The 21,759-nt window shown below is 50.5% G+C and overlaps 1 protein-coding gene across 1 annotated transcript; it reads right to left on the bottom strand.

Moving 5' to 3' along the window:
- Nucleotides 1–750: 750 nt before the first annotated feature.
- Nucleotides 751–20,779, bottom strand: LOC107121468 (synaptic vesicle membrane protein VAT-1 homolog). Its single transcript, XM_015424377.1, has 5 exons — nucleotides 20,419–20,779; nucleotides 19,285–19,455; nucleotides 18,232–18,321; nucleotides 15,559–15,800; nucleotides 751–2,811 (listed from the first exon to the last, which is right to left on the bottom strand). Exons 1-5 carry the CDS (start codon nucleotides 20,777–20,779, stop codon nucleotides 2,707–2,709), a joined length of 969 nt encoding a protein of 322 aa, XP_015279863.1. The 3' UTR covers nucleotides 751–2,706.
- Nucleotides 20,780–21,759: the final 980 nt, after the last annotated feature.

Raw genomic sequence — 21,759 nt, 5'->3', positions numbered from 1 at the left:
GCACTGCCTTGGAGAGACGAAGCTACCATTTGGGGCCTTGAGAACCCAGTGCTCCTCAGAACAGCTGGAAAGAGAAGAGAGCAGGAGGCGAATGTGTGGGCCAGGGGAGAAGAGCTGAGCTTGAGGAGACGAGAAGGAGAAGAGTGCGAGGTGCGCAGGACCACAGCCTCAGGGGGCAGAGGGGAGTCACGGGGGGCGGCTTGTTCCAAGAGGATCTTTTTCTCACTGGCCCGTTTGCGGTCTGGGTAGACTGCTCTGCAGCAAGCCAGCCATCCCGACCTCAGGAGGCCGAGGCAGACCATCTGCCCAGCTAGCGTCCGATCCTAGCAGTCTTTCCCAAGCCAAGCCCTGCAAGGCAAGAGCTCTTCCGCAAAGATAACCGTTTGCATTTGGGGCCTTCCGTATGCCAGAGAGCGGTGGGTTCTGAGGGTGGGTGGCCCTCCAGCCAGCTATAGGAGTCTCTGAACGAGTATAAAATTATGCAGAATACTACAAGGCAGGTTCAAGAATGCTGCGGGCACCTACCTGCACAAGGCAAGCCCAACTGCACCAGGGGGAAATGGGCAGCTCCCCAAGCGCTGCAGCACCAGCTACAGGGAATGAGAGGGAACTCCCAGGGAAATGCAAGAAGAACTGTGCTTTCCACAAAGGCTTTGCTAGGAATTACTCAACCACACCCTGCCCCGAGGGTCTTGTAAAGACGGAAGAGCTGCCAGGACCAAACCCCGAACCCCCCCCCCCCCCGGAGCTGCTACGAGACTCATTTGCTGCCTATGAGAGGAGTCCAGAGGATGCTTCAAAAATGCATCGGCCACAGCAGGATTTGAAGCACACCCAAAGACCAGGAGCGTGCTCACCAAGCCGCCCCACCCCTCTCAGAGCCTCTGTAAGACAACTGGAGAAAATAAGCGCAAGATGGCCGAGGACGGGTGCCAGAACCGCACAGGGCACCACGGGGCGAGCAAGGGTGCCGCAGAAAGCGGGCGAGGAGATCTCACGGAGCCTCCCTTCAAAGAACGCCTGGCAGCTGAGGGTTCAGAGGCCAAACGTAGCAGCCCAAAGACAGCCTCTGCTTCCAGGTTGCTCAAGGGAGCCTTCGGGGGGCTTCTGGAGGGGAGGGGGGAGTGCCAGAAACGCACCAGATTCCCCACACACCCCCGTTGCCCGCTTCCCAGGAAAAGGCTTGGCACTGCCTCTGCCATGTGGGGAAAAACATAAAGGCAAGGAGAAATCCTGGGGCTGGAGACCTGGAAAGGCTCCCGAGATTTACCGGAATGGGGGAAAGGTCCGGGTTTTCAAGGAACGGCTCGGGGCCAAGAGAAGCAACGGCTGGGGCAGAAAGGGGTGCCGCAGAGCTGCTGCCTTGGCAGAGGAGCCTTTTGGCACACAAGCACCCTCTGGTTCCCACGGCAAGCAGGAGAGGCCTCCTGTGTGCCCAGGGGGTGGGGTGGGGTGGGGTGAGATGCCTCCTGCACGAGAATCGCTAACGTCCCCCCAGCAGCAACGCAGACCCAAGGGCAATGGCTGGCTGGTCCTCAGAGGGTCCCAAACACAACACACGGCCCGCACACACACCCCGTGGGAACCAAGACGCAGCCCAAGAGAAAACCCGCACTCAGGGTGGCAGGAGGGCGTGGGTTAGCCACCCCTGCCAGCCAGCTGGGTTCAGAGGAGGGGCAGAACAGATGGAGGGCGTTGGGGCCCTCGCCTCCTTCTTCCACCCCCAGACCTGAGTCACACCAGGAGCCACGAGGCACGCCAAGAGAGACGGCCACCTATGGCGGCTGCTGCCCAGCTTTGAGATGACCAGGCGGCCAACCCCCACCCCACCCCACCTGGCTCTTGGGCCCTGCCCGTTCAGACAGGAACGGCTGGCGAGGGGGCGGGGTGCCCACAGCAGGGGCTGAAAGCCAGGGGGATTCTAAAGGCATTCTAAAAGGGCCCCGTGGGTGGGTGGAGGCTGCGTTGAGCCCTGTGGGCACTTTCAGGCTGGAGAGGGCAGGCGAGGGATGCCCCTGACTCAACGGTGGGCCCGGAGGCAGCAAAGACCCCCCCCCCACACACCCCGCCCGGCTCCCTGTTCGCAAAGCTGAACTGCAAGCCTCCGGCAGGTTCTGCACGTTACAAGTGCCCCTCAGAAGTGGCAGGTTTGGTTTCTATGGAAACAGTCAACGGTGGCTGGGACAACGGGAGTCGGGAGGTGCTGCGAAGCCATTAGTTGCCAAGGGAGCGTGTGGGGGGAGGAAGGGGGGGAGAGGATGCCCGAGGGTGGAAATGTAAACAGTGAGTGTGTGAAAGCAAGCCACGGGGAAAAGAAAACCATCCAGAAACAAGGGGGCGTTTTACCCGACTCTCCCCAGCGCCACCCCCCTCAACGGGTGTCCTGTTGCTCCTCAACTGCGCAAAAGAACTGAAATTACAGAAGGGGAGATGCAGGGGAGAGGGGGATTCTCCAGGGCCAACCAGCACTTTATGAAAACAATGCAGTCTTCTGAGTGTCACCGCAACGGAGAGGTGCGTGGAAACTCAAAAGCGTGGGTTATTTTTTAAGGCTACCAGCTGACCCCATCCTGCATCACTTATCCCATTGACAGCAGTGTCCATTCCCACTTCCCTCAAAGGGTTGTTGTTGTTGGGGGGGTGGGCTAAAACAAAAACAACATGGAGGTGGGCCGAGGACACCCCCTCCCCAGAGTCCCCTCCACTCTAGTTCTCCGCTTTCTGGCTCTCGTCCTTCTGCGGCGCTTCAGGAACCAACACCACCTTCCCAATGTTCTTCTTCTCCTGCATCCGCTTCATGGCGTCCACCACCTGCCACGGGGAAAGGGAGAGGAGGAGGTCAGCAAGATCCTTTATGGAGGAGCCTGTCCCCCTCCCCCACCGGTCCTCTCAAGTGGGGGGGGCAGCCTCCCCAGGGGTCCTTCCCAAGGGCTCACGTGCATAGAAGGCGCAGGGGACTTCCTCGCATCCCCTGTTATTCCTGTTTGGTCCTTGAATCTGTCCAACATCTTCATTTGCTGTATGCTAACTTACTGCTCACCCTCCACCTGTATTTCATTATATCTGAAAAAGCACGCATGTACACCCTGAATAAAACTTTGATGGCCTTAAAGGTGCCAATAGACTCAGACTCAGTCATATGCAGAGTGGAAGGAGTGGAGTGTTCACCCAGAGAAATTCGACCTGGGTTTGCTCGTCTGCTCTTCCTTCTACCCCCCACAACTCCCCCCCCATTGCATATCTAAGGAGAAGCGGCTGCTGGGACCAGTGAGGGGAAGGGGCTGGGTGGGTTATCCCTGAGCACAAAGTGTGGCCCCCATCAGCAGATAAACCATCCAACAAGGGCAGGCCACCTGGGGGTGTGTGTGACCACGGCAGTCAATTTAAAGCCCAGAGCATATTGATCGGTAGGGCTCCCCCCATTTTTAAAAACATCATTTTTAAAATTAATTTTAAAAAATTATTTTTTTTTTTTAAATTATCAGACTTTAGCTGTGTTTTAGTTCTTCCCTTGTGACAGTGATGTACACACCCCTTTAAGGGCAATAAACATTAGAACAAGGCATCTTCGTGGAAGTAGTGACAGACTTCACGTTCCTGGGATCCCAGATCACCGCAGACTGTGACAGCAGCCATGAAATTAAAAGACGCCTGCTCCTTGGGAGGAAAGCGATGGCGAACCTAAACAGCATGCTAAAAAGTAGAGACAGCACCCTGCCAACAAAAGTCCGCATGGTCAAAGCAATGGTATTCCCAGTAGTCATGTATGGCTGCGAGAGTTGGACTATAAGGAAGGCCGAGTGCCGAAGAATAGATTCTTTTGAACTATGGTGCTGGAGAAGACTCTTGAGAGTCCCTTGGACTGCAAGAAGATCAAATCAGTCAATCCTAAAAGAAATCAACCCTGACTGTGCCCTGGAAGGCCAGATAATGAAACTGAAGCTCAAATACTTTGGCCACCCAATGAGAAGGGAGCACTCACTGGAGAAGACCCTGATGCTGGGAAAGATTGAAGGTCAAAGAAGATGAGGACGGCAAAGGATGAGATGGTTAGACAGTGTCATAGATGCAACAAACATGAAACTGAGCAAACGTCAGAGGACGGCAGAAGACAGGAAGGCCTGGCGTGATCTGGTCCATGGGGTCGCGAAAAGTCGGACTCGACTGTGCGACTGAACAACAACAAAATGACAAAACAAAGGTGGTTGTTTTTATTTATTGAATTTACGTTATTTATATTTCGCCTTTCTCACTTGGACTCAAGGCGGATAACAACACAAAGAGTGAATACAATCAACAGGACGGGGTGTTCAATGAGCAATGCAACAGGATTAGGGTTGCAGAACCAAACAGGGGTGCAAACACAGAACTGAAGCAAAGCATAAGTATTAACGTGACATATTAAATCAGTGGTTCTCATGCTTCCTAATGCCGCGACCCTTTAATACAGTTCCTCATGTTGTGGTGACCCCCAACCATAAAATTATTTTCGTTGCTACTTCATAACTGTAATTTTGCTACTGTTTTCCAATGGTCTTAGGCGACCCCTGTGAAAGGGTCGTTTGACCCCAAAGGGGTCGCGACCCACAGGTTGAGAACCGCTGTATTAAATGATGCGAAATGACATAGTAAGATTCTACTTATAACAAGCAATATGTAGTCGTGTAGACCACAGTCCCCAATAGTTTATACAAGCAACTTTGTGAAACATTTAGTACAGTGCAACCTGCCTGCGTAGAAAAGCCCTCTCAAATCATTCATAGTTTGTGGAAAGCCAGGAGAGTGGGAGAATATTTCTGAACACTTCCTCAGATATAGAATCACAGAGTTGGAAGGGACCTCTGCACAATGCAGGAAATTCCCCAATACATCCCTTCCACACCCCTAGTGACCCATGCCCAGAAGATGGCAAAAAAACCCTCCAGGAACCCTGGCCAAACCTGCCTGGAGAAAAATTGCTTCCTGACCCCAAAGTGGTAACAGCACCTCCCTGGGCGTGTAAGAAAGGGCCACGAGAACTAAGCGCTGAGGCAACCCTTCCTGCCCTCCCCCTCATGATTTGCCTAAATTCACACAATCTGCATTGCTGTCAGATGGCCTTCGAGGCTCTGTTTGAAAACCTCCAAAGGAGGAGAGCCCACCACCTCCCGAGGAAGCCTGTTCTACTGAGGAACTGCTCTAACTTTCAGGAAGTTCTTTCTAATGTTTAGCTGAAAACTCTTCTGATTTCATTTCAACCCGTTGGTTCTGGTCCAACCTTCAGGGGCAACAGAAAACAACTCTGTACCATCCTCTAGTACCCTTGAAGTACTTGAAGATGGTTCTCATATCACCTCTCAGTCATCTCCTCTCCAGGCTAAACATACCCAGCTCCTTCAGCCTTTCCTCCTAGGACTTGGTCTCCAGACCCCTCACCATCTTGGTTGCCCTCCTCTGGACATGTTCCAGCTTGTCTATATCCTTCTTAAATTGTGGTGCCCAAAACTGAACACAACACTCTAGGTGAGGTCTAACCAGAACAAAGTGGTTCTTTGCGTGATCTGGACATTGAATTTCTGTTGCGTGATCTGGACATTGTATTTCTGTTGATACAGCCCAAAACTGCATTTGCCTTTTTAGCTACCGCGTCACACTGCTGACTCAATGTTCAGTGTATGGTCTACTAAGTCCCCACATAGTACTGCCAAGACAAGCCTCCCCCAACCTATAATTATGCATTTGGTTTTTCCTACCTAAATGCAGAACTTTACATTTATCCCCATTGCAATTCATCTTATTTGTTTTAGCCCATTTTCCAGCCTGTCAAGATAATCCTGTATCCTGCCTCTGTCTTCTACCGTATTTGCTACCCCTCCCAATTTAGTATCATCTGCAAATGTAATAAGCATTCTCCCTATTCCTTCATCCAAATCACTGATAAAATTGTTGAACAAAACAGGTCCCAGGACAGATCCTTGAGGCACTCCACTTGTCACTTCTCTCCAAGAGGATGAGGAACCATTCACAAACACTCTTTGGGTGAGATCTGTCAACCAGTTACAGATCCACCTTAGAATCAGAGGATCCAAACCACATTTTACCAATTTGTCAACAAGAATATTATATGGAACCTTATCAAAAAGCCTTACTGAAATCAAGATAAACTATGTCTACAGCATTCCCCTGATCCAGCAAGGTAGTAACTTTCTCAAAAAGAAGAGATAAGGTTAGTCTGACATGACTTATTCTTGAGAAAACCCACGCTGGCTCTTAGTAATCACAGCCATCCTTTCAAAATGCTCAAGGACTGTCTGATTATTTGTTCTAAAACTTTCCCAGGTATAGACATCGAGCTGACGGGTCAGTAGTTATCCTGATCCTCCTTTTCCCCCTTCTTGAAGATGGGGACAACATTTGCCCACCTCCAATCTTCTGACATCTCACCTGTTCTGCAAGAATTCTCAAAAATAATGGACAGAGGCTCAGAAATTACACCCACAAGTTCTTTTAGTACCCTTGGATGCAGTTCATTTGGCCCCAAGGACTTAGTTTCATTTAAAGAAACTAGGGGTTTATGTACTACCCCTATGAGAGTCAGTTTGGTGTAGTGGTTAAGTGTGCGGACTCTAATCTGGGAGAACCGGGTTTGATTCCCCACTCCTCCACTTGCACTTGCTGATGTGACCTTGGGTCAGTCACAAGCTCTGGCACAGCTGTCCTTGAAAAAGAGCCATTTCTGTCAGAGCTCTCTCAGCCCCACCCACCTCACAGGGTGTCTGTTGTGGGGAGGGGAAGGAAAAGGAGTTTGTAAGCCACTCTGAGACTCCAAGTGAAGGGCGGGGTATAAATCCAATCTCTTCTTCTCTCTTCTACTTCTATGCTGATCCTGGCTGCAACTCCCTTCCCTCATCATGTGTCCTGTTTTTGCCATGTTGAGCACCTTTTCCATCACAAGAAAAGACTGAGGAAAAGTAGGAACTGAGCAGTTCTGCTTTCTCTTCATCACCAGTTACAATTTCACTTTCCTGTCCCAATTCTTACAATATTGAACAAGTTGAAAATTATTTATTTGGGGGCTCTTTTCTGTTGCTCCAAAGGCCAAGCAAATCCCATTCAAATGGTTCCACTGAGCTAGAACGAACCATGTGGGCCGTGCTCCATAGCCGGAGGATCCTTTGAGGCCAGCCCATTTCGAGACTGGGAGACGACAGGATTTCCACAGGGCAGAGGCTTGGGGCTTTCAAGGAAGTAGAGGCTTACTGGTATTTCCCAATAAGTTCTGTGAAACTATTTCTGGGAATGGCACACGGTCCGCCCACATCTTTTTTGAGAGCAGAGTCCGTGTTGTGTCTCTGTGTTAAATGTAGTCAAGTCACCTCTGACCTATGTGATGTCATGGGTGATGGCAACAGCCCCATTCAAATGGTTCCACTGAGCTAGAACGAACCATGTGGGCCGTGTTCCATAGCCGGAGGATCCTTTGAGGCCAGCCCATTTCGAGACTGGGAGACGACAGGATTTCCACAGGGCAGAGGCTTGGGGCTTTCAAGGAAGTAGAGGCTTACTGGTATTTCCCAATAAGTTCTGTGAAACTATTTCTGGGAATGGCACACGGTCCGCCCACATCTTTTTTGAGAGCAGAGTGTAGTCAAGTGACTTCTGACCTATGTGATGTCATGGGCGATGGCAACAGCGCCACGCACCCGTCTGAGTTGGCAGCACAGTCAAAGCTGCCAGCATTGCCAGAGCCAGAAGCCGGCCCCTCTGACTCCTCCGGAGCTGACCGCTTTCCGCCGCCAACCCTCGCAGCAGTTGACGAGGTACAGGTGCAACCAGGAAGCCCACCTGACTCACCTCCGTGGGTGGCTCGGCTGAGGGGGCGGCTCCGCAGGGACTTAGCCACCCGCCACCGGGACGCATGCTGGCAGGGAAAGCGAGTGCTGCTGCCACGGGAAGCATGGTCAGAGGGCTATATAGCTCCCACTTGGGATCGGGCTCTCCATGGAAGCAATGAGTCGCCTCCATGCGGACCTCGCCTCCACTTCCGGCTCCTGTTCTCAGACCCCCACTCTGGCTTGGATCTCCTGGCTTCCTGACCTCCGCTTCGAACGACCACTCTCTTGGAACCGCGATTCAGCTCTCGCTCTGTCTTTCCTGGCTAAGACCTCGGACCGGACCGGACTCCTGCCTCTCAGCCCAGCTGTCAGCAAGCTGCCAAGTGTTTTTTTGTAAGTTTCGTTTTTATGCGCATTCCTTCCCTTGCTTAATCGCCTCTCTGCAGCAATGCGTATCTCTCAAGGCCACTGGAGGAGTCGCTTTGGCTCGACCCAGGATGAGTCGTGGGAAGCTTTTACCTGTTTTGCTTTCTGAGCCGTCTGTTCCCAAGCCTAATGCCCGCGCGAGGGAACCTCGATAATTGGGTATTGCTGATTTGAATGTACTATAACCTTTCATGCGCATAGATTGCCCGCCATTCCTAACAGTGTTCCTGTCAACGTATCTATAGCTTCAATAAAAGTAAAACCTTCTTGTGTGTACTCCGTTGTTCCTGTGGTCCTGACACCAGCCCATGATATGTGACCCTATAAACTGATGACCTCCAAAATGCCCCACCATTAACAGCCTTGCTGAGATCTTCCAAACTGAGGGTCGGGGCTTCCTTGACTGAGGTCCCAACCTAAATGTTTACCTTTTGAATGACTGGGAGAAACTTTCTTCAGCACCAGAAAGCAGACCTCTTCACCTATGCCTGAAAGCACACGAGCCCCCCTCTGTTTCATGTGTTTCCTCAGACCTATTTCCAACTCTGAAGACAGATCTGGCTAAACCAGAGTTTTAAGTTCAGAGCTGTGATATTTCTGATGTGGTTCTAATGGGCAGTCAGGCTGCTGTGCCAGTTTATTATGTTTAAACACCAGCGCTACATCGATGACTCTCTTCTCTAAGCCAGGGATGATTCTTTCAGAGCAACTTTTTCTCGGTTACGATTTAATGTTCCTCCTGCTGTTGGTCCTGGAAGGCAGATTTGTTAATAGTCTCTGTATGTCTCCCACTTCTGTCTTTGTGATACAGGAAACACTGAGGATCTCGTTCCTCTTTCTAAATGCCCCATTCATACATCAGTTAGGAATAAATTTCTTCCCCAGAAGTTGATGGGAAGAGAAAATGGGTCTAATCTTCAGAAGAATGACTTTTTTCTTCGTGAATAACCATCAAAAAGTAACAGCACAGAGTGCAGCACATGCCCTGGCACTGCTGAAAACCTGGCTGCTTTTGTGAAATCTCAGCGGTGGTTTTTATGACGGTCGTGATGAAAGACGCACGTGTTCTTTTGAAATGTCTGATTCTCCTTATGGGCTCTGGCTGGCTGATACTGAAGACAGATCTGAAGGTGAACCCGCCCTTCCCAGGCACTTTGCAAGGGACTTTACACCTAGGCGAGGAGAGGACTGTGAAGGCAGAGGCCCTCTCAAACCTCTGTCTTCAGCTCAGCAGTTTTAAGGGGACCTTTGCCCCAGGGTGCTGCTGCTGCTGACGGGAGCCGTGTGTGTGTGCCTGCTCGTCAGCCAGCCGATGGGCCAACGTCCCTTCAAGATCAGGGTCTGACAAGGCAGGTGCCCTCTGCTGAGCTGGAGGCTGGAGCTAGCAAAGGCAAAGCTCCTACCTTCAGTTCAGCAACAGAGCTCAGCTAAGCTGAAAGCCCTGGTCTGGGGAATGTATAGGAAATTTTGCCTAGGCTGAATGGAGCGTATGGCTGGAAGGCTTTTGTCAAGGTATTGAAAACAGATCAGCCAATATCATAATGCCCCTATATAAATCAATGGTGCGACCTCATTTGGAATACTGTGTGCAGTTCTGGTCACCACACCTTAAAAAGGATATTATAGCTTTGGAAAAAGTGCAGAAAAGGGCAACTCGAATGATAAAAGGGTTGGAACACTTTCCCTATTAACACATGGAATCCACTGCCACAGGAAGTGGTGGCGGCTACAAGCATGGACGGCTTCAAAAGGGAATTAGATAAGCATATGGAGCAGAGGTCCATCCGTGGCTCTTAGCCACAAGGTATAGATAGGGGCTCTGGGGCAAGTGATGCTCTAACGTCTTGGTGTTTGGGGGGGGGGTCAACAGTGGGAGGGCTTCTGGTGTCCTGGCCCCACTGCTGGGCCTCCTGATGGCACCTGGTATTTCTGGCCACTGTGTGACACAGAGTGTTGGACTGGATGGGCCTTTGGCCTGATCCAACATTGGCATCTCTTATGTTCTTATGTCAGTTGGCCTACCAATGGGCAGAACAAGGAGTGCACATGCTCAGCTTCCATCTGTCTGGGGAGGGCAGGGGAGATGAGTCCCATACGGTTCTGCTTAACTGGGGGGGTGGGGGGTGGCTGGCCACACTGCACTGCCCTTGCCAAGAGGAGGAGGAGGAGGGCCACCCAGCTGACTATGAGAGGCGAAGCCGAAGCCAGAGCGGAGGAAGGCGGATGGAGGGAGCAAGGGTGGTGGGTGGGGAGGCAAAGGCTATCAGAGAGGGCACGCAGAGGAGGCTAATCCCTGCTTGGTGTATCTAATTGTCAAGGGAGTGATTTGTGCCAACCACGGAGCAGCAAAACTAGCTGACGCCCAAGTAAGCTGCAGTGTCCCCTCTCAGCTGAGTGAATGTGAGCCAGCTCAAATGCCAGGGAGGAAGGTAAACAATGAGGGGGGGAGACATCCTCCCCCTATGGGGATTTCATCAGTCTCAGGGCCTGGCCAAGCCAATTCCCTTCTCTGTCGCGTCCCTTTAGCTGACACACAGCTATTCTCGCCAGTATGTGCCTCCTGAAGCACACTCAGTCGCCACCAGTGTTCCCTCTAAGCTGAGTTAGTGTGAGCTAGCTCACAGTTTTTTAACTTCCAGCTCACACATTCTTGTCTTCGCTCAGGAAGGATGGGGCTCCAGAGCAAACTAATTTATGCAGCAGCCCAATCGCTCACTCACAACTTTAATGCCAGCAGCTCACAAAGTAGAATTTTTGCTCACAAGACTCCACAGCTTAGAGGGAACACTGGTCGCCACCAGGCTGTTTTAGAGTTTCTTGTTGTCTCAGTTAGTTTACAAAGCCATGTTTTCCCCCTGTAACTGACCAGCTCCCACCCCACCCCACCCCAATTACACAGAAGCCCACACTTTACTAATGCTCCCTCTAAGCTGTGGAGTCTTACGAGCAGAAATTCTACTTTGTGAGCTACTGGCCTTAAAGTTGGGAGTGAGCAATTTGGCTACTGCATAAATTAGTCTGCTCTGGAGCCCTCCTTCCTGAGCTAAGACAAGAATGTGTGAGACGGAGGCTAAAGAATTGTGAGCTGGCTCACATTCACTCAGCTGAGAGGGGACACTGCAGCTTACTTGGGCGTCAGCTAGTTTTGCTGCTCCGTGGTTGGCACAAATCACTCCCTTGACAATTAGATACACCAAGCAGGGATTAGCCTCCTCTGCGTGCCCTCTCTGATAGCCTTTGCCTCCCCACCCACCACCCTTGCTCCCTCCATCCGCCTTCCTCCGCTCTGGCTTCGGCTTCGCCTCCCCTCCCCCCCATCTTCCTTCCTGCTTTCCCTGCATGCCTTACTCACTCCTCCTTCCTCTTGCAAAACACGGCAGGTTTCACAATGAAGCTGCAGTGGCCACTCTGGATCATGGAGGGCCACCCCACCCCAAAAAGCAGTAGTGAGCTTTCCTGTGGTTGCCATGCCATCTAAAATGGCTAGTGAGAGCTTTGCATTTTATCAAATTGTTTTAATTTTATCCCCCTTTAAAAAAAATGGTTTCCAGTCCTAACCTTTTTAGAAAGTGAAGAATATATACTCCCCTCTTGGTCAGATTACATAAAATGGATTTGAAGGCAAATCATTGACAGGTGGACATAATCAATTCAAGTATCATTTTGTTATATTAATGCTCTGGTCTTTATGTTACTCTTGTTCTAGTAACTGTATGAATTGTCTGATAACTGAGACACTCAATACCTTTAAAATCCTTAATTAGCACCCATACGATAATGTGACTTTGAAGTTACAAAAGGTTATTTTGCTACCTCTAGTTGGGGTGAAAATAGTTCTGATTAAGCTTGCTTCAAGATGTTCCTGCGTATTTTACAATTTATATTTTGTCTTATTGTACAAATTCAAAAAAACCAAAGTTGTTTCATGAATTCATTTTGGATGTATAACTTGCTTAACTTCAATAAAAATTTAATTAAAAACAACAACAACAAATGATTTCCCCATGAGCCTGGGAGTTTACCGTTTGCAAAACCAGCTCCCCTTTCTGCACCCAGAAGCTCCGCTGGGCTGATTTTCTGTCCTGCACGATGGGGCCATTGTTGAAACAAGGTACACAGATAATCATTACAGGCTGCCAACGTTCCCTCTAAGCCGTGGAGTCTTGTGAGCAAAGATTCTACTTTGTGAGCTACTGGCACTAAAGTTGTGAGCAAACCATTTGGCTACTGCATCAATTAGTTTGCTCTGGAGCCCTCCTTCCTGGGCTGAGACAAAAATGTGTGAGCTGGAGGCTAAAAAACTGTGAGCCAGCTCACACTAATTCAGCTTGGAGGGAACACTGCTTACAGCCACTGATAGACTCACGTTCTAAGAGTCCGTGCAATCCTTTAACGGCGCCTGTGCTAGTGGCAATGGATTAAATAGGTTGGCTCATTCCAAACTGACCGATGGCCCCAAACCCTTGCGTTTTGGGCTGATGGTCACCCTGCCTGAGTCCCCCGCAACAGAGAACGGTTTTGTGGTGCAGAGGTGAGAGGACCCATGTTTAAGCCTCCACTCGGCCACAAGGCTCACCTTTGCTCTCTCTCTCTCAGCTGATTCTCACCGCCCACGGCCTTTTTCTCCTGGCCCTTATGGCAAAATGCGGGTGGCAAGTTCTGTGCCAGGAACTTAATTCCCAGGCCTGCATGGTCCCAATTGTGACTGGGGCGGCGCCAGGGGACCCCCATGGGCTGTTTCCCACACCTGATGCAGCAGCCCGGGCGAGCTCTTTGCCCCACTGGGCGCTCCACATGCACTAATACAGGAAAGCCAGGCATACCCCTGCTGCCAATGAGAGCCATTTTGCTTCACAAGAACACACCCAGCACCAGGGAACCGGTAATGTATTCAATAAGCTGCCATTGAATGCATAATGTGTTATGAAAACATCTAATTGAAATGCCATGCTATGTTAAGCTTCGTCCTGGGCTAGGATCCAAATACATCCAATCACATTGCTAGCCCAGGAAGCACCTAACCAATCACTTATCAGCAAGCTCCCTGAGCGGGAACGTCCATGATTGGTCCTTATGCATGCAACTTATTGGTTGGTAATTGTACAGTAGGCGTGGCTACATTCGCCGGGAGAGTTTAAAAGCAGGACAGCTGCAATGTAAAAGCTGTTCTGGCTATCAGATGTTGATCTGTGTTGGAGTTGTGTTCGAGTTGCTGAATAAAGCTGATCTTTTGCTGAATCACTCTCCGACTACTTGTTAAGCGGGTGACTTAACAGAACCTCTGGCCATAGAGACAGCTCCGTGTCCACCCTGCTGGTCAGGGGGAGAATTGATGGTGCTGGAACTGTGGAAGCGTGCAGGGCTGGAGACAGCCAGTCTGGGGGGTGTCACAAGAGGCAAGACCAGCATAGTCTCACGTCCGGAGATTAAAACAGTAAAGCTCTTGGCGGAAGAGGTTTCGGGAGGGCAGAGGGAGGCCAACCCCCCCAAGCCCAGATTGGGTCCTGCAGCCCCTGACTTAGCTGGAGAGGAGGGGGTTTAAGGCAGCCTGCTCAGCGGAAGGCCTGCTGACGTGGCCAAGCAGGACTGCAGCCTTGCTCTGCAGCCGCCCGTCCAGGACGGGGTGTCAGCGGAGGCTTTCCTGGCTTGCACTTTCTTACACACAATTGTCTTCATTGTAGCTTCCTATCATTACTTTTGTGAATAAAAGCTTTAGCTTGTTAAAGGAGTTATTAAGACTTCACTTTATAGATATGGCAACTTGGGAATTTTTATGGAAAAATGCTATGAAAATATCAACGTGTAATAATTTAAAAGAAAACTGTTATAAGATGATGTATAGATGGTACATGACACCAAAAAAGATTGCAAATATAAATAGTAATATGTCAAACAAATGTTGGAAATGTAAAAAAATGGAAGGCTCCTTATATCGTATGTGGTAGACATGTGACAAGGCAAGAAGTTATGTTTAAAAGCAGGACAGCTGCAATGTAAAAGCTGTTCTGGCTATCAGATGTTGATCCGTGTTGGAGTTGTGTTCGAGTTGCTGATCTTTTGCTGAATCACTCTCCGACTGCTTTGTTAAGCGGGCGACTTAACAGCCGCCCTGAGCCTATTGGGGAGGGCGGGGTATAAATTTAATAACTAAATAAATAAATAAATAAACAAACCTCTGGCCATAAAGACAGCTCCATGTCCACCCTGCTGGTCAGGGGGAGAATTGATGGTGCTGGAACTGTGGAAGCGTGCAGGGCTGGAGACAGCCAGTCTGGGGGGTGTCACAAGAGGCAAGACCAGCATAGTCTCACGTCCGGAGATTAAAACAGTAAAGCTCTTGGCGGAAGAGGTTTCGGGAGGGCAGAGGGAGGCCAACCCCCCCAAGCCCAGATTGGGTCCTGCAGCCCCTGACTTAGCTGGAGAGGAGGGGGTTTAAGGCAGCCTGCTCAGCTGAAGGCCTGCTGACGTGACCAGCGGGCCTGCAGCCTTGCTCTGCTTCCGCCCGTCCAGGACGGGGAGTCAGCTGAATGCTGAGTCTCTCCTGGCTTGCACTTTCTTACACGCAGTTGTCTTCATGGTAGCTTCCTATCATTACTATTGTGAATTAAAGCTGTAGCTTGTTAAAGGAGTTGAGACTTCACTTTATCCTTCTCCTGTCCAGAGAGCTCTTTCATGCTGCCTCTTTCTCCTGCTTTGGCATCCGTCTGTCCCCCCCCCACCCCACCCCAAAGGGTGTTTTGGCAACAGCAGTGGTGGGGTGGGGGTGGCGACGACAGGTTCCCTACCAGCCCCCCTCCCATTCTCGAGAGGAGGAGGAGATTGGATCTATACCCCGCCCTTCACTTGGAGTCTCAGCGTGGCTGACAAGCTCCTTCCCCTTCCCCTCCCCACAACAGACACCCTGTGAGGTCGGTGGGGCTGAGAGAGCTCTGACAGAAACTGCTCTTTTTCAAGGACAGCTGTGCCAGAGCTTGCGGCTGACCCAAGGTCACATCAGCAGGTGCAAGTGGAGGAGTGGGGAATCAAACCTGGCTCTCTCCGATTAGAGTCCGCGCACTTAGATTAGAGTCTCATGGGGGAGGCTGGAATTCCTGCTTATGACCTCAGCTTTCTGGATCCACTCCGCTCTATCTGCCGCTCACTGGCAGGGGGAATCTCCACAGGGCTGGGACATTGCACACCCCCTGCACCAAACACCGCCCCCTCCGGGCCACTCCAGGTCAGGGAAAAGGCACGGGAGAAGCCACAGAGCCCCCCCTCTTTCCTTGCGCTCTGTGGCCCTGATCTGAATGGGACCCGTGCCGTTTTTCACACTCACCTGCTCAAAGGGCCAGACAGAGTCCACCTTGGGCTTGATCTTGCCTTGGCTGTACAGGGCCACCAGCTTGGTCACCACGCCACTGATGAGCTCCACTTCCTCGTCCAGGTAGCCCAGGTGGTAGCCACAGACAGCCTTGTTGAGGTGCAGCAGCTGCAGAGCATTGATGCTGAACTGGTTCCACCAGGTCTTGGCCATGGCCATCAGGTTCTTCCTCTGCCCTGTTAGCAAGTTGGCCACACCTGGCAAGGAGAAGCACAAGGAGTTTTAACACCCTCTGCTGGGAATGTGCAGGGAAACCAGCCCCGCCCTGACAGGTGGCTCTCTCAGGCCCCTGCTGGAGACGGGGGCCTGGAAGTCTTAAAACTTGAGATGCTGCATCACGTGCCACACTCCAAAGCAATCTAATTTTGACGAAAAATGGTTCCCATTTTTGGACTATATTCTTACACAAGATTGCCAACCACATCACCCTCTGTATCATACTTTGATTCTTTCTTAATGGCAGTCTTTCACATTAAATATCTTCCTCTCTTTCATCCTTTTGTTTTTACCAATCTGCGTCCGATCGTGGAACTCTTGGATCCCACTCATATCTAATATGCATGACACTACCGAACCTCAAACATGGTCTACTTCTAAAGGGTGCTACAAGGCCTAATCGAACTGCGAATGTTTTTAAAGACAGCCAGTGCTCGTCCCGGAACAAAAATTGTAACCGTGAGTGTGATAAATGAACATGATTCAACTTATGTATGTGCGCTATGATTTACAAATGTAAATCTTCAATAAAGTTTATAAAATCTTGAAGCTCCATCTTTATATTGCTGGCAAAATAAACTTTGGGAATACTTTGTACTCAGTCGAATTTCTAAGAACACCTTTGCGGAAAACACTGCAAAAAACCAAAAATTATTTCAAGCGACTTGGTATCCCATATTAGAATATCTGGCAAACAGTGGCATAGTACCAAAAAATTCTTATTATGAAAAATTGTTACATTTTTAAGATATTACATGATGTATTTCTGTAAGTTATTCTAGTTCCAACCTTTAATTACTCAAAAGAAATGGTTTTCTTTTTGTTGTTTCAATATGCTCTCCTATAGTTATGCTATGTTCTACTTATTGATATATGGTTAATATAAGCCTGTCGTGTGCGTGCTTTGCTGTTCTTAAAGGTGCCACTGGACTCAGACTCTGTTCTGTCTCTCCTACGGCGTGCCAACTCCATCGGTGTCACCAGTGGGAGAGGAAGTATTTTCTAATTTTTCTCCACATAGTTTTGTCCTTGCTTGGCCATGGAAGAGAAAACTGGAAAGCAGTACGAGGAATCCATTCGGAAGAACTGTATTCACTTTCATGTCGTCTAAAAAAGCAACTTGGTTTATGTCAGCCAGCCACCTGCTCAGGAGTTTGGAGATGAGCCCACGAAGGATTTGACCAGTCACTACATCTGGGTCAGGAAAGGACCAACTCACAGTGAAGAGTGACCCTGGCTGGGCTTCCCCTCTTGGCGGTGTCCTTCCAACCTCTGACATCTGCTCTGCAAGCTCTTTCCTGCCAAGCGGCAGCAACGGCCAAGGGCAGAGGGCCTTGGGGACCAGGCCCACGCTAAAGCAAGGGGGAGGGGGCAGAGACCTGGAGCCGTTTGAGACACAAGCTCAGATCTCAGGTGGTCCCGGAGTCAACAGCGGGCCAATGTCACCCCCCCAGAGTCCAGGCAAGTGCTGCCACCACCCCTTCCTGGGTCGCAAGGCCCCCCCTCCCCCTTCCAGCACGGCTTTGTGAAGGTTTTGTCTGCACCCACCACCAATGCTCCCTCTAAGCTGTAGTCTTGTGAGCAAAAATTCTACTTTGTGAGCTGCTGGCATTAAAGTTGTGAGTGAGCAATTAGGCTACTGGCTCATCGTCCACCCATCGATTTGAAAGCTTCCGCGAGTAGATAAAATGGGAACACACATGGAGGGTGGGCACACCAATCTCCCTTGTGGGAGGGTGTTAGCTGACGGTCGGGACACCCTGGTTGAGGTCGGAAAAAGGCGGAAGAACTTCTCGGCTACAAAATCCCTGCCATGGATGTTTCCGGCCAGGCGGTGGCAGTGCGGCGATGTGACATACGGGTCCTGAAGCCTGGTTGACAAGCAGCTGTTCGGAAAATGACTGAGCCAAGCCAGAAGGTGTTTACACCGTGCAGTGACAGCGTGTGCAATTAAATGAATATATGTTGTCTTCCCTATCCCCTATGAACATTGTTAGTCCCCTGTCTAAAATGTGTAACTGTACATCGCTTTGAGCCCACTGGGGAAAGCGATTAATAAATTGAAAGTATTATTATTTATTATTATTATTACTGCATAAATTAGTTTGCTCTAGAGCCCTCCTTCCTGAGCTGAGACAAAGGTGTGTGAACTGGAGGCTAGAAAACTGTGAGCTAGCTCACACTGACTCAGCTTGGAGGGAACACGGTGCCACCATCCTGACTGAGGAGGGAATAACTCAACGGCCTTTGAATTTGCCTCCAGCTCACCTCAGAGGAGGGAAGAAAGTTTCTGTCACAGCTACAGAGGATTCAGCTGACCCAGACAAAGGGCAACCAGCTTCAGTGTAGATCTCCGCAGACTGCACAGGAAGGAGTGACCAAGAAAACTGGACTACCTTTTGACCTACTTACCGTAGGTGACCAGTTTGCCCATGGGCTTCAGGAGGTGAAAGCCTTTTGTGGTATCTGAGCCCCCCAAGGGGTCCAAGACAACATCTACACCTGGGCAGGGAAAGGAAGAAAGTTGTCACTTTAATAGGCTTAACAGAATCTCCAGCAGAAAGAAGAGGAAGATATTGGATTTATACCCCGCCCTTCACAACCCAAGGGAGTCTCAGAGCGGCTGACAAACTCCTTTCCCTTCCCCTCCCCACAACAGACACCCTGTGAGGTAGGCGGGGCTGAGAGAGCTCTGACAGAAACTGCTCTTTTTCAAGAACAGCTCTTGTCAGAACTACGACTTGCCCAAGGTCATCCAGCCAGGTGTAAGTGGAGGAGTGGGGAATCAAACTCGGTTCTCCCAGATTAGAGTCCGCGCACTTAACCACTACACCAAACTGACTCTTCATACAAATGCCAGTGGATATGGTTAAATATTTGAAATTCTGAGATCCATGTCGAAAGCTACAAAGATACGCCTCAATTTTACTGCGTCCACTTGGCCAGGTTCAACTCTCCACCTTCTTTTGGGAGCTCTCCCAGTCCAACAGCACCCATCTTGGGGCTCCAGGAAAGAATGCCTCAAATGAGCCGGACCTGCAGCAGCCCTAGGAACGAGCCCAGCTGGCTACTCAATCAAATTATTCACATTCACACCCTTTCAATTACAAAGTATCCCTGCATGATTGGGTGGCAGCCCTCAAGCAAGAAGTAGACCGTAAAGCCAGCTGAGAAAGATGGAGCTGCTCAGTTAAAAGCCTGGGTACAGAGAAACGTTTCAGTCCGGGGCCTGGAGGAGAGGAGGAGAGCGCCAGGCCAGCCTCGAGGGGGAGGGTATTCCAAAGGCAAGGTGCCACCACTGAAAAGCCCCCGTCTCTAGTCACTTCACTTGCTTAAGTGACTTAAGTCCTTAAGTAGGGGGCAGTCGTGCAAACCACTACCCAAGACTTGGGATCTCTCCACCGGAACCACCACCCATTTCAGCTGAAACCCAGACCAGGACTCAGGGAAGCTGCCGTGACTGACCTTTCGGAGAGATTTTTCGGACTTCCTCCACGTAATCAGCTCCCCGGTAATCAATGGGATGGGTGACTCCATTTTCCCTGAGATTTTTTTGCTTGGGGGGGGAGGCTGTTCCAAAAATGGTGACGTTTTCCACCGTCTGGCAGAGTTGGACTGCGGCAGTTCCCACCCCACCTAGGATGGGGAAAGCAGGCCACGTAAGCAGACACGCCGAGAGCTGCTGGGGACTGCCGGCAGCCGAGTGCAACATGCAGAGCCCTGGCAGGCTCCCGTCCCACTCCAGGCCGGGAAGGGGGAGGAACCCTCCCTGCTGCACGGAAAGTTCACCATCAGATCTTACAGGCAGTGGCTGCTGTGTCAGCTTTAACACACCAGAAATGTGATGTAGATGGACGGAGGCACAGACATTCAATGAGCCATGTAATCTCCAGGCCAGCCTAACTTGCAGGGGTCATTTCCCACAGGAGCGCACAGGAGCAGAGCTCCGGCAGTAAAGAGCCCAGGGGGGTGGGCACATGCAACAAGCCCCACCCCCTGCTCCCAGCAGCCCTCAGTTAGAGCAAGAAGCAGCCAGGTAAGTTGCAGAGCTCCCCCCAAGCCCCCCAGTTCAAAACAGTCCAATGGCACTTTTAAGACAAAGTTTTATTCAGGTACAAGCTCTCCCTCCTCTGCGAGGACAGATCTGCACGTTCCCGCCCCCCCCCCAATAGCTAGCAATCCAAAACAGTCCAGTGGAGCCTGAGCGGTGGGTGTTGCCTCCTGACACACTTCCGGTGATGTCAGCGGGTGTGGCATATGCAAATGAGTTATGCTAATGAGTTATGCTAATGAGCTCCTGCACCTCTTTTTCAACGAAATGACCCCTGCTAACTTGGCCCACTAAGAGAGGGTTTTACCAGTACTACGAAGTAGTGACCTCATCCTCAGGACATCCCCTGACAACACTCCTCAAGAATCCGGGGATTTGCATTTTGGGGGGATGGAAAGAACTCTTTACAACCCCCCCCCCCTTTGCAGTTGTTCCCAGGGCCTGTGAGCCATGACCATTCACCAGGGAACGCCCCAGAAAAGTCAGAACCCCACGGAGGAGTCCGGGCTGGGCTGGCATAGCCTCCCCAGCACAGAAGGGCTCCGTACCTGCTGCCATGTGGACCAGGACACTCTGGTTGGGTCGCAGGTTGCCGAAGTCAAAGAGGACCATGTAGGCCGTGATATAATTGACCAGGAAGGCCGCACCTTCCTCAAAGCTCATCCCTTCTGGCATCAGGAACGTCTGGTTGGCTGGAACGGTCACCACTTCCTGCCAGAGCCCCGATCTGGATAATATCATCACTTTATCACCAACCTGGAACGAGAAGAGACATTTAGCAGGGCTGGCAGGATGAAGGCCGGAGGCTGGCGGGCCAGACCCAACATCCCTGCCAGAGGAGAGGGGCCCTTCTGGACCAAAGTGGATTCCGTTTTGAGTGGAACACACGTGGGCAAAGGCAACCTCCATCACGGCCGTCAACCACTGTTCCAGAAAGGCAGCAAGAACTTCCCCACTTTCGGCTGTGGCTGGCCAGTGCAGGTCTGCTCAGGAGCCGTTCTCTGCAGCGACTGCACTGCATCAGCTCTACCTAAATGCTGGAAAAAACAGCCCAGTGGACAAATGACCTGATCTGACCTGGGGCTCCTGTCCCCCTGGCCTCTTTCTAATGGATTCAGAGAAGAGTCGCAAAGCCAGAAAATGGGTGCAAAGTCAAAGCAAAGAGGACTCAGTATGTTTATCAAAGAAAACAAGGCTGTAATCCAAGGTAATTCAACCTGAGGCTGGAATTCAATATTGCCAGCTACTAAATCTTTAGCTCCTCTGGATCCAGATCTAATTAGCCGGACTGATGCCCCTCCCTCTTTTTTTGTCAAAGACCTCTTACCTGGAGAACTCTGCAGAGCAGGATCTACTCTTATCCTTTATGATCTACTTGCCAAAATCTGAGCATATGGAAATTACAGTTAGATTGGAAGAACTAACACACACACACAAAACCTTTATTGGCATGAAAGCACAAAACATCATGGAAATATGGGAAAATACTAAGATGCATCAGTCACTTACACTTGGCTATTCAAGCCTCATCTTCTGATCGCCTAATATAAAAATTTTGCAAGAGGCTCCATTATTTCGCAATTAAACAGAAGAAAGTGAACAATTGAGTCATCAGAGTGCCAGCTCTTACCCCCTAGAAATGGAGTAATAAAATGAGATCGGATATCCCTATAGAGGGGGCAATGAAGTATGGTGTGTGTAAAAAGGTAAAGGTTCCCTTGCTCGAAAGCCAGTCGAATCCGACTCTAGGGTTGCGGTGCTCATCTCCGTTTCCAAGCCAAAGAGCCAGCGCTGTCCGAAGACATTTCCGTGGTCATGTGGCCGGCATGACTAAACGCCAAGGCGCACGGAACGCTGTTACCCTCCCACCGAAGTGGTACCTATTTATC

This window comes from Gekko japonicus, unplaced genomic scaffold (assembly GCF_001447785.1).
Source record: "Gekko japonicus isolate JY-2015 unplaced genomic scaffold, Gekko_japonicus_V1.1 scaffold5664, whole genome shotgun sequence".
Classification (NCBI taxonomy): domain Eukaryota; kingdom Metazoa; phylum Chordata; class Lepidosauria; order Squamata; family Gekkonidae; genus Gekko; species Gekko japonicus.
The sequence above is the reverse complement of the archived record's forward strand: the minus strand, read 5'-3'. Positions and strand labels throughout refer to the sequence as shown.